The sequence below is a fragment of the Halichoerus grypus genome, chromosome X (genome assembly GCF_964656455.1).
Source record: "Halichoerus grypus chromosome X, mHalGry1.hap1.1, whole genome shotgun sequence".
Classification (NCBI taxonomy): Eukaryota; Metazoa; Chordata; class Mammalia; order Carnivora; family Phocidae; genus Halichoerus; species Halichoerus grypus.
Window position 1 is genome coordinate 30,668,150 of NC_135727.1, and position 12,535 is coordinate 30,680,684.

Genomic DNA, 12,535 nt, shown 5'->3' on the forward strand with positions numbered 1-12,535 from the left:
TTCCTCCAGCAGGAGTCAGTACAGGTTTTGTGGAGGACATCAGCTTATATAATTTTGGAACCCTCTTTTAAAAAAACACAAGCATATCTTACTTTGGAACATTTTACAAGACCACATGACCAAATGGATACGTTGCTATGGTGCGTTCCAGGGCTGGGGGGGGCCGGGCAAGGGGCGGCTCTGAAACCCAAGCGTCCTTAGCTTCGCCGTGCACCTGCCTCTGGCCCGGAGACGTCTCTGCTCCTGGCTGAGCAGGGCACTGGAATCTCCTTTTGACGGAAGACTTTTCCTTTTCACTCCCCGACATGAGGCCCTGGGGAACCCATCCGTCAACCGCGAAGTACAGACTTCGCTCTCTGGTTATGCCTTTCCAGCCACAACCATCTCCAATTGGGGAGTGAAAACGTTAGAGTCGGTGAAATGGGTCATGTGATCACATTTGGCACGTTCTCTTAAATCTCAAGAGTGCTACATTTCCTGCCTGCCTTGCAAAAGTTGCCCAAGGAAATGAAAACTCAGGATGAATGTTCACCATCAAAAGCAGACCTCTCTTCCCGTGTCCCCTTCATTGACAGTCATGAAAAAGGCATGGATTCATAGACTCTTTTAATTTAACTCAGTTTTGTATCTGAAGAGGGTCCAGTAAAAACAACCATTCAATCTGTCACTTGAACATTGTTTATATTTGTTGCCAGGATACCAAAGGCTCTGTTAAGCCTTTGGCTAAGAAGAGCACCATGCATCTGAACTTGTTCACCTGCACATAAAGCAAATAATGGCTGAAATGATGGGAAAGCTCCTCCAAACATTTTAAGTGGAACACAAGGCATTTTTTTGTGTCCAGAAATTGCCACATCCAGTATTTGTTGTTCAAATAAATCTCCACCTGCATACCGAAGTGCACATTATACATAATAAGATCGGGCTTTGAAAAGACAGATGTTAATTATCTGGAGGTAAATCAGGTCACCTTTGACCCAAACTCCGAGCTGTAATTTTGTTGCTCAGCTTCTTGGTCCCGAAATTAATGTAAATCTTTACATTTGTAATTTCACTTGCCAACGCCAACCCACCCACACAGTCTGCAAATGACTGCTCTGAGTCAGAGACTATTCACTTACAACTGTGTTCGATATTTAAAAATGTTCTCTGGAAGGATTAAATCACCTAATCCTAGTCTTTTCACCGATTCGGCTTTATGTAAAAACGATGGAGCCTGAGGACATCTAAAACTGGAGGGGACTTCACAGGAGAAACCAAAGCTCTGATGTGAGATGTGGCTTGCCCCCCGGTCGCTCAGCAACCAAAGCTAAACCGCGAAAGGAAAGTACTGGTTTGGGCTTTTAATAAAGGGTCGCACTTGGAAATAAACCCTTGCTCCGAGTCCAGAAGCCACCCCTTCCACAACGCCCCTGTCTCCGACAGCATCTGTGAGTGCTGGTAGACCCCACAGGATGACACCGGTCTGAAAGAATCATTCCATTTTGAAGCCAAGCAGTCAGAATATGATTCCGATAAAAACAAATCAGCTGCTATTACCATATGCGTCAATTTTGGAGGGGAGAGATTTACCAGAAACTGTTCACAATGGTTACTTTTGAGGAGGGGCACAGGGGATGGGAGAGGGAAGACAAGAGATTTGCTTTTCGTCTTGTGTCTCTCCTTTACTATTTGATTTTGATTACCACGTACAGATATTAATGGTGTTAAAAATCTAAAACAACAACAACAACAACCCCAACAAATTAAAGATACTATATTTGCAAACTTCACAGGAGAAATGAAATTCATCCCAGTAACCCTGACACTTGAAAATCTGTTACCTGGTACCGCAGTACTTTTAAAACATTTCTACCAAAGTATCCATAGTGGCAGAGGAGGCTGAATAGGTTTTCCCCAGGGGTCTGGGGACAGTGCGAGCAATCAGTGGTCCTCGGTACGCAAGAACTCTCTTCGTTTGCAGCCTATGTTTTTTAAAATGCATTCAGATTGTGCAAGAGACTCTCTAACATATCTGCATCTCTTTTAATACCAAAATAATGGCTTAAATGACTTACCATCCACGAAAACTGCCCCTGTGGGGAGACCCCTGGTTTCTTTCTCCAGCGGTCCGGAGCACCCGCCGCACGCTGCCTCCAGTGACCGAGTGAAGAGGCCCCTGGAATGAGAAGCGCGGCTGTGCGCAAGCTGACCTGTATTCTGGCTCTCTCACCTGGAATCAGGCTTCACGGATTCTGTTATGCATTGAATAGTAACAAAACAACGGCATAAATTAGGGTGTTGCTAAGATTGTGTACCATCAATGTTCACATGAACATAATGGACATAATGAATTCTATAGCACTATCCTGCACAGCTTGGAGAGATTAAAACCACTTTGTCTTTAAATTAAATTTCAAAAATCATTGAACAACAAGAATAGAAAGAACAACAACAAAAACCCCTCATCCATGTCAGCCACCCAGTTGTAGGATACACCATTTCTTGCTTTCTGATCATTAATGCCTGGTCCCAGGTTTATTTTAATAGCTACCGGATCAGTGAGTCCACATCTATCGTAATAACCATAAAGAGGGTGGGGGTTCCCTTGTATTGCGGTTTGCGGCCCTAAGCGGAGAGCCCCTTACCCTCTTCCAGGATCAAATCTATAGCTGAAAAAGACCTAAGCTGAAATTTATTTTATATAAATTCTACACAATATAATGTGTCTAGTCTGTTGCAGAAAAAGAAAAGTAGGCTTGAATTCATTCTTTTTTTTTTTTTTAATTGAAGTGTAGTCGGCATACAATGTTATATTAGTTTCAGGGGAACAACAGTGATTCGACAATGCTGTACATTACACGATGCTCACCACGGTAAGTGTAGTCTCCGTCTGCCGCCATACAATGTTATTACGATATTATTGACGGTATTCCCTATGGATTTCATCACTGTGACTTATTTTAAAACTGGAAGTCAGTATCTCTTAATCCTTTTCGCCTAATTTTGCCCATCCCCCCGACCCTACTCCCCTCTGGCGACCACCGTTCTCTGTATTTGAGACTGTGTGTGTGTGTGTGTTCGTTGGCCTGTTGTTTTGTTTTTTACATTCTACATATAAATGAAATCATATGGTATTTAGCTTTCTCTGACTTCTCCAATTTAGCATAGTACCCTCCGGGTCCACCCATGTTGTCACAAATAGCGAGATCTCATTCTTTTTTATGGCTGAGTAATATTCCATCGTATGTATATACTACATCTTTATCCATTCATCTATCCATTGGCACTTAGGTTACTTCCATATCTTGACCATTGTAAATAATGCTGCAATGAACAGGCGTGCATATATGTTTTTGAATCGGTGTTTTCATGTTCTTTGGGTAAATAGCCAGCAGCGGAATTACTGGATCACATGGTATTTCTATTTTTAAGTTTTTGAGAAACTTCCGTAGTGGCTGCACCGATTTACGTTCCCACCAACCTACACGAGGCTTCTCTTTTCTCCACATCCTCGCCAACACTTGTTTTCTCTTGTCTTTTTGATAATAGCCATTCTAACAGGTGTGAGGTGATACCTCATTGTGGTTTTAATTTGCATTTCCCTGATGATGAGTGATGTTGAGTATCTTTGCATGTATCCGACAGCTGAATTCATTCTTAAGTAGTGCTCTGCTTAGGCAAATCTTCATTGAACAAAATGGAGCCTAATTATGAAAAATTCACATTGGAGTGCTTACTTATTAGATGCCAGATGCCGTGCTTGTTCTAATGCTTTATGTTACTTAATCCTCACTCACAACACCCCTAGGAAATATGGTTAGCTCTATTATATCCCCATTTTATGAATGAGGAAACTGAGACTTGGGAGATGAAGTGACTTGCCCAAGGTCATACAGCTAAGTACACAAGAGCCAGGATCCAAATTGAAGTACTTCTCTCTCTTTTTTTAATTTAATGTATGTATGTATGTGTGTATGTAAGCTCTGCACCCAAGGTGAGGCTTGAACTCACAGCTCTGAGATCAAGAGTCCCATGCTCTATGAACTGAGCCAGGCTGGTGCCCCCCAAATCCAAGTACTTCTGATTCTGGAGCCCCGAAAACTTCACTGCCTCCTAACAATGATCATAGTTAGCACTTAGAGTGGTTATTATGTATGTTCTATGGTAGATGCTTTGCATAAATTATTTAATCCCTGCAACAACCTTCTGAGGCATTATTATCCTCATTTTACAGATGAAGAAAACCAAGGCTTAGAGAAATCGAGTAACTTGCCTAACAGCACAACTGAACAGCACAATCCATGCTTCTCTGATACCACGAGTTTTCAGGTTTCTAAAAACTTTGAGATATCGGGGCGCCTGGGTGGCTCAGTTGGTTGGGCATCTGCCTTCGGCTCAGGTCATGATCCCGGTGTCCTGGGATCGAGCCCCGCATCGGGCTCCCTGCTCAGCGGGGAGTCTGCTTCTCCCTCTCCCTCTGCCTCTCCCCCTGTTCGTGTGCTCTAATAAACTCTTTAAAAAAACAAAACAAAAAACCCAAAAGAACTTCGAGATATCTTTAACATATAAAAGTGGTATATATTTCAGGTGTACGACTTGAGGTTTCGATATATGTATACGTTGGGAAGTGTTCCGAACTAAGCCATACTTCGATCTTGATGCTTGGCCAGGGGGCATGCACCAAGCGCCTCCCCTGCCCGCAGACCCCGGCCGGGAGCCGCACTTGACCGGGCCGGGTGCACACTCTTGCTCAGGAATGGGGTTCGCCTGTGCACGTGGCTCACCCATCACTTTCTACTTTCAATGTTGCCGTTTGACAGCCGTGGGGCTTTATTCTTCATACAAATCTTGGGTTACAGGCAAAATCCACTGATTTCCGAGGTCTAGCCAGGAGCTACAGAAACGAAACCTTTTTTTTTTAAAAAAAGATTTGAGAGAGAGAGAGCGTGCGTGTGAGAGAGCATGAGCATGAGCAGGGGTGCAGGGCGAGGGGCAGAGGGAGAAGCAGACCTCCCCTTGAGCAGGGAGCCCGATGCGGGGCTCGATCCCCAGACTGCAGGATCATGACCCTGCCGAAGGCAGACGCTTAACGACTGAGCCACCTGGGTGCCCCTAAACCATTTCTCATGTGGATCCCAAGTAAGGGCTTATCCAAAAGAAACATACATGTCCTCCATTGACTGGGCTTATTATTAGCATGTCTGACAGAATGCAGCAGATGCCACATTTACCGTTTTTGTGAAAGTTTTGAGGTGGGGGCAGTTGTCTCGTTCTCTGTAATCTTGACCAGCGCTGCGACCTCAGCCCTGTGTTAACTGAGCCAGCTTTAATCCTCCGCTTTGAATGGGATTAAAATAAAATGGCTTGGGCCAGGTCAAGGTGGATGAGGGAAGGCAACTGGATGAAAATTTGCCATTACCTTATATTTTAAGGTTTATCCTGTTTATTTTTTTTGAAGATTTTCTTTATTTATTCGACAGACAGAGAGAGAGCACAAGTAAGTGGAGCGGCAGACAGAGGGAGAAGCAGGCTCTCCGCTGAGCAGGGAGCCGGACGTGGGGCTCGATCCCAGGACCCTGGGATCATGACCTGAGCCAAAGGCAGCCGCTTAACCGACTGAGCCACCCAGCCGCCCCGAGGTTTTTCCTGTTTAGATGAAATTCACACAACGGCCATTTTAAAGTGGACAATTCAGTTTATATTTCTTGATTAATAACCACAGGACGAGGAAAGGTGGGTACGTGGTCCTTTTCTTCGGAGAAAGCTCATTCAGTTATGACCATCCACAGGCAATGGACCTGTAGTTTTGGATACACGGGGCCTGAATTCTGCTACTGTATTGGGAATATGGATGGGTCACACAACCAAGGTATTCTTTGAGAAGTGAAGGGCTAGAGACTGGTTTGAAAAGAAAGCTTTCCATCTCAGGAAATACTGTAGCATTTACTCAACATGGAGCATCTACTCAAATGCAGCACTCACTAAAGCATGCAAATTAAGTCACAGACAAAAACGTATTTCAGATATTTTTTATTTCTTCAAATTTATCAGGAGTGACTGAAATAAAAAATATAATTGAGTCCCGTCATCACGGAAATGGCTTTAAGAGAAAACTGGTCAGATGAATATTATTGCTTCCCGTTTTCAACCAGTGGAATAGTTGCCGTTGATAAATAGCCAACAGTCTGTCAAGAATGCTCAAGATATGTTATATAATACGACATGCCTGTTCACAGTGGGGGAAAGACTGGGAAATAACTTATGTGAACTTCTTGATTTCATCATACAAGACCAGCACAAAAGCACCACCCATGCCTCGGAGAACATTGGACCACGCCCCCTTGAAAAACGCCTTGCCTCCTTCATCCCGAGCGATCTTCCTCCAGCAGTCTATTGTACCCGTGTACATGATGTCAGCTGCAAAGAGTAAAGACACAGAGTTGGGGACCAAAGGCTGATGAACGCCCTCCCCAGACTTACTAGACAAACCGGAGCCTCGCCTCGCCTCTAAGAGCAGATGGCAGTTCTGGGAAACCCGACATTTACACATTCACGTGGGCAGCACTGAACTATTAACGCCCCGAGCAGAGAACAGGGCTACGGAGCCTACTCATTGGTCTGACCCTCTAATACCGTTTAAGCACCCTCATTCATAGGCATCCAGAGGGCCGCTCAAAGGCAGGCCACCATCAACCCCAGCCCGCCACCAGAACAGACTGCGGTTTTAAAGCCAGGCATCGCTTGCCTGGGGCCCCAGCTTGTCCCGGGCCCCACAGTCTTTTTATCCTTAGCTCAAGGGGAAACTTACTTCCTTTGCGCCCTGACTGCATCATCATTCGGCGGCGAACGGTGTCAAACGGGTAGGAAGTCAGCCCGGCAACCGCTGTGACGGACTGTGCGATCATCCAGCTGATGAAGATGTGAGTATTCTTGGGATCTGGAAGCATTCCTGAGAACAGCAGAGAGACACTTTTACTAGAAAGCAGAGTTTTAGCGGTCTGTTGTTTCCTCCACCCCCACCCCCGCCCCCGCCCCCGAAACATCTCATCCGTACATGAAGTTTGCACGGGATGACAGTAGCTTCCTATAGCAATTACAGAAAATCTCTGGCTCAGTAAGATTCGGACGGCATTAATGATCTTTCAGATGAAAGGTACACAGCTCCAAAGCACAGAGCGGACTTACCCTTTGCGGTGTCATAGATACCGAAGTAGGCAGCTCGGTAGATGATAATGCCCTGCACAGACACGTTAAAGCCTTGGTACAGGCCCTTAATCCCATCAGATTTGTAGATCTTAACCAGGCAGTCACCGAGGCCTCGGAATTCCCTTTCAGCTCCAGCTTTGCCCACATCGGCTGCTAGCCGGGTACGGGCAAAATCAAGAGGATACACAAAACACAAGGACGTGGCCCCAGCGGCACCACCTGACGCCAGATTCCCGGCAAAGTAGCGCCAAAACTGGGTTCTCTTGTCCACACCACCCAGGAAGATCTGCTTGTATTTATCTTTGAAGGCGAAGTTGAGAGCCTGGGTGGGGAAGTATCTGATGACATTGGCCAGGTTACCGCGCCAGAAGGACAGGACTCCCTGCTCCTTGGGGATGCGAACCACACAGTCTATAATGCCCTTGTATTGCTTATCTGCGGTGATTTGCTTGCTCGCATGCTGCACCTGACAGACAAGAAGGAGGCCAAGAGGGAGAGAGTTACAACCACGGAGAAGGGAGAAAGGAAGAGAATATGAGCCTCTGAATCTCTGGCGGGGCTTTGTTAGCTACTTCCCACATCTAGTCTTCTAGTTCATACAGGATGGACCCTCCCGACCCTCTGAGGCCGTCACCGTGGGAGAAGTGCTCTGCACCCTCAGAAGGCATTGAGCCTCCACCCCTTTGGGTGGGAAGGGGGCACCCTCGGTTGGACCCGTGACCTTTAGACCTGGGAGAAAGGTCATTACCTCAGACCCAGGTTCTGAGGCATCTGGGCCTGTCCCACGTAGGGCGCGGTCACCTTGGTGACCGTGGCCTACGCCTCGGGTCTGCGGAGCCGCCTCCCTCCCGCTCCGCCCCTGCTCGTCTCCTAGAGGTGACCCGCGGGGCCAGCAGCCCTCCGCCCGTCCGGGCGCGCCCCCTAGAGCCGGAGCGGGAGAGCGCGGCGGGGACGCGGCGGCGGGGACGCGCGGCGGCTGCGCGGGGGCGGACGCAGCAGGCACACGCGCTTCCCGGCGCCGGCTTCCGGCCCGGCGAGCGGGGGGAGCGTCCGCCCGCTGCGCGGCCCCTCGACCTGCCGCATGGCCTCCGCAAGCCCGTGAGGTTATCTCCTTGCCGCGACCTTGAGGCCTTCGGCACGGCCAGGTGTCCCTCCCTCCAGCGCCGGCTTCCAGGCTTCGCCCTTGACCTCCAGGCCCCGGGGAGACGGCCGCTGCCGGGCTGCCCCTCCGAGCTCGCTGCCTCCCCCCGCTCCCCCGGGGATGCCAAGGCCCTGGCCCGCCTCGCCTCCCTCCGCCCCGACCCCTTCCTAGCTCTAGAACTCCAGGTCACCAAAGCACCTCCCTCGAGCTGGCCTATTGGTCCGCCTCCGCGGCCACCCCTGCCCGCACGGGGCCGCTTCCCCCGACAGGGCTGGGGAGCCGTACCCCCTCCAGCCAGGCTTTCTGCGCGCCCCCTCCCCCACTTCCTGGTCCCGACTCCCCCATCCCCGCAGGTACCTGCAGCAGCAGCTTGACCCGCTCGATGGGCGCTACCGCCGTCTTGGAGATGGCCGCGGCCACTCCACCCGCCAGGAAGTCCTTGGCGAAGGACACAGCGGCATCTGTCATGTTGAAAGGAATGAGACGGGCGACTGCGGGACGAACGGGCCGGGACTCCGGGACTCTGGGGCGGAGCGAAACAAATGGCCGGTTTATATAGGGCGAGCCGGTGCCCGGGCGGCCGGCGTCGGGGGCGGGCCTGGGCGGGCCTGGGCGGGCGCCGAACCCCGGCGCGCGGGCCGGCGGGGCGGCTGAGTGGCTCGGCGCGCGGGGGGCGGAGCCGCGGAGTCGGGCCCGGGGCCGCCCTCCCCGCCGCGCCGCTCGCGCGCGGCACCTGACCCGGCGCCGAGGACCCGGCGGCCCCAGGGAATACCCGGGGCCCGGCCGCTGGACCCTGGGAGAGGCCTGCGGGTGGGGAGGGCGGGTGAGGTCACGGTGTGCCTGGATAGAAACCTCTGCAGTATTTAAGGGGACGCCCCCCCAAAATCTCGGAAGCTAAGATAAATAATATTAAAAAAAAATAATAATGTGGGCAAACGACGGCCGGTCGCTCGTTTCTGTAAATAAAGTTGAATTGGAGCCCCAGGGTTGGGATTAGGGTGAGGCAGATGAGGCAGGGTCCTGCGAGTGCGGGGTGCGATCTTGTCTTTATTTTAAAATGTTGATAATTTGTTCATCATGGATTTTGGCCTTACTTTTTTTTTTTTTTTTAAAGATTTTATTTATTTGGCAGAGAGAGAGACACAGCGAGAGAGGGAACACAAGCAGGGGGAGTGGGAGAGGGAGAAGCAGGCTTCCTGCTGAGCAGGGAGCCCGATGCGGGGCTCGATCCCAGGACCCTGGGATCATGACCTGAGCTGAAGGCAGACGCTTAAGGACTGAGCCACCCAGGGGCCCCTTGGCCTTATTTTTGACTTTTTAAAAATGGTGCACTAAAAATCATTTGATTTGATTTGATTGCTGAGTTGTTTGGTGCCCCTTAAATTTTGTGCTAGGGCAGGAGCCTCATTCTTTTCACCCTAGACCTGGCACTGCTCTGGAGCTTCCCCAGTGAAGCCAGAGGAAACTGGGGGAACAGCAGAGTTGGGACACTGTCAGCGTGCCCCAGACTCTGGTTTGCAAAAACGATTTAACAAAGATCTTGCCGGGAATTGGCAGAGGAGAGGCCAAAGGACTCGGCTGGGGGTGGAGGCATTATTTTAGCCAGAAGCCAAATAAAGAGGTCGTACCAGGAAGGTTAAGAGGCTGTGTGAACTAGGTTGGCATTTAGCTCCTTGGACGCCAAGTAAAGTGCTCTTGGATTGAGTAGATTCCTGAACTCCAGAAGCTTTTAGAGGAATCAATAGAATTTGATTGACAGCTATTGTGTCAATGGACAAGTGCTTACTGAGCCCCTTAATCCCTGCAGTGGGTAAGCATTTGCCAGACAAGTCCTTAAAAACCTACTTGCTAGCTTGAGTGCGCTCTTAGGTTCGGAACAGTAGCGGAGAGTGTAATCACATATCATATGTCTAAGTAATCACAACAATGTTTATAAAAATGATACTGTTGGAAACTGCAACCGCTGCCGATCCGGAGGTCGCCCAGCACACCGAAGACACACAGTGTGTATCCCTCACTTTCCTTTCCTGCCCTCTCCCACCTTCTCCAGATCTGCCCATTGAAGGGCCCAATTCTAGGGTTCCTCCAGCGTCGTGAGGTCCTTCATTTAATTATGCTTTGCAATTTGTAAGTCTTCCCGGGAACCCCGGCAATCTGAAGTGATGAGCACACACGGAGAGTGTTCAAAGAAGAGCAGTCTGGAACCCAGCTTTGTTGATCCTGGCTGAGACCCTTGACTTATGTTAATGAGAAGCTGCTCCCTTTCTCATGAGTCGATTATAACGGTGATGCAGCTGGATACAGAAATGACCTTGCTGTAGAGTTTCAGTGATGAAGTATGTTCTCTGGAAGTGATAGTCCCTCCTCTTACCTTTACTGGTGAGAGAATTAACAGCGAAACCAAAAATCTGCGGAGCATTTTATTGAGATGGAGGTGGTTTTTAGAATGCATTTCAAAGTAGAATTCAAAACCTTTCCAGTTTGAACTCTTGATGTTCTGGTTAATGCATTTTTATTGAAATGTTAATTACTCTATGATACCCCTTGCCTTCACTTAGGTACCCCTTTTCTGTCTTTCACTGGCCGCCTCTGCTACTCCCTTTGAGCATGATGTCCCTACTGCTTTCTATTCCAAAACTCTTTCGCTGTTTCAAGCACTTTCACATGTACTGTTCTGTCAGATTTCCGTCTCACCGCAAAAAGATGATCAAATAATGACGTAGAATTTGTCCCTTCTCAGTCTTTGGGTGCTTAAGTGTAGTTTTATTGAAGATGAAATACAAAAAGCAACTCCATGCCATGATTTGCTATTTTGCTAAATCCACTGTGGGCGGGAGCTTTCTTAGTTGCTTATGAACAGGTATGCTTCAAGGAGTCAGATAGATGTAAAGTGTCAAGGTCATAAAAGACAAAGAAAGACTGAAGAACTGTCACAAATTAAAGGAGAGTAAGGAGAATGACAGCTTAATGCAATGTGTGATCCTGGACTGGACCCTGGACCAGAAAAAGGAAATTGATGGTACTATTGGTGAAATTTGAGTATCTGTAGATTCGTTACTAGTAGTCCACCAATACTGTTCTTAGTTACAATGGTTATGTAAGATGGTAACATTTGGAGAAGTTGAGTGAAGGAAATATAGAAATTCTTTTTTAAAAAAAGATTTTGTTTATTTGACAGAGAGAGAGCGAGCAGCAGAGGCAGAGGGAGAGGGAGAAGCAGACTCCCCACTGAGCAGGGAGCCCAACGTGGGGCTTGATCCCAGAATCCTGGGATCATGACCTGAGCCAAAGGAATCCTCTTAACCGACTGAGCCACCCAGGTGCCCCTAGGAATTCTTTATACTTTGTGTGTGTGTGTGTGTGTGTGCAAAATTTTTGTGTCTGAAAGTTAAAAAAATTAAAAAAAAAAAGAGAGAAGAAGAAACAAGGAACAAGAGCCCAGGAAAAATAGAGACTAATATTAATGATGATAATGATGATGTTGGTGGTGATATATGGTGGTCAATTCATTAAAAACAAATTCCTTCAGTGAAGCATTAGTGGGGGCTCTGTGTTAGTAACTACTGTGTTTCTGGAAGCTTTTTAGAATACATGTATAATTAAGAAAGAGGAACTAAAGCTAAGGTAGTGCCTAGTAATTCTCAAGAAAAAACTAGGAGGAAGGTCAGAAATGATACTTGGGCCTCAGTTATCTATGTACCAACACACCCAGAATATAGGTAATAAAGTGAATGTAAAATGTTAATACAAGCAAGAAAATGCAATTTTATAGGTATGGTGCAAACTTGGTAGAGTAGGACTTCTGTCTGGAAAAGGAAGGGGAAACCTGTTTCAGAGAGATACCATGTAGAAGGATAGCAGTGTAGTAACAATATATCAAGAAGGTATAACCAGTAATTAATTGGCTGGAGGGGGGAAAGCATTCAGTGAAAATGAAAGGGAGAAATGAAAGTGATCGTGGTCGGGGAGGTATAGAAGGAACTGCCTGGTTAGATAACAGCTGTGAATAATACTTCATAAAACCATCACATAGGCGAGAGATGGTGATCAGAGGCATAAACCATCCGAATACCTGCTGTAGGTCTCATTATTCTGATAGCAACACATTGGACACATTCTTAACTCTCTTGTTGATAATTACAGTTCTCAGAAGACTAAAGACTCAGTGAGGTAAATTGCTAAACTGGGCTTAATCCTGACAATAAA

The 12,535-nt window shown here is 47.8% G+C and overlaps 1 protein-coding gene across 1 annotated transcript; it reads right to left on the reverse strand.

The window, feature by feature from the left end:
• Positions 1 to 5,997: 5,997 nt before the first annotated feature.
• On the reverse strand, positions 5,998 to 8,884 carry SLC25A5 (solute carrier family 25 member 5). Its single transcript, XM_078065127.1, has 4 exons — positions 8,687 to 8,884; positions 7,168 to 7,654; positions 6,791 to 6,931; positions 5,998 to 6,399 (listed from the first exon to the last, which is right to left on the reverse strand). The coding sequence occupies exons 1-4, from the start codon at positions 8,795 to 8,797 to the stop codon at positions 6,242 to 6,244; spliced, it is 897 nt and encodes a 298-aa protein (XP_077921253.1). The 5' UTR covers positions 8,798 to 8,884; the 3' UTR covers positions 5,998 to 6,241.
• Positions 8,885 to 12,535: the final 3,651 nt, after the last annotated feature.

Excerpts from the sequence above, each read along its gene's own strand:
- SLC25A5 (XM_078065127.1), bottom strand. The coding sequence starts at position 8,797 with ATGACAGATGCCGCTGTGTCCTTCGCCAAGGACTTCCTGGCGGGTGGA. Across the intron at positions 7,655-8,686 it reads GGGTCAAGCTGCTGCTGCAG|GTGCAGCATGCGAGCAAGCA; the intron begins GTACCTGCGGGG and ends CTTGTCTGTCAG. Across the intron at positions 6,932-7,167 it reads TATCTATGACACCGCAAAGG|GAATGCTTCCAGATCCCAAG; the intron begins GTAAGTCCGCTC and ends TGCTGTTCTCAG.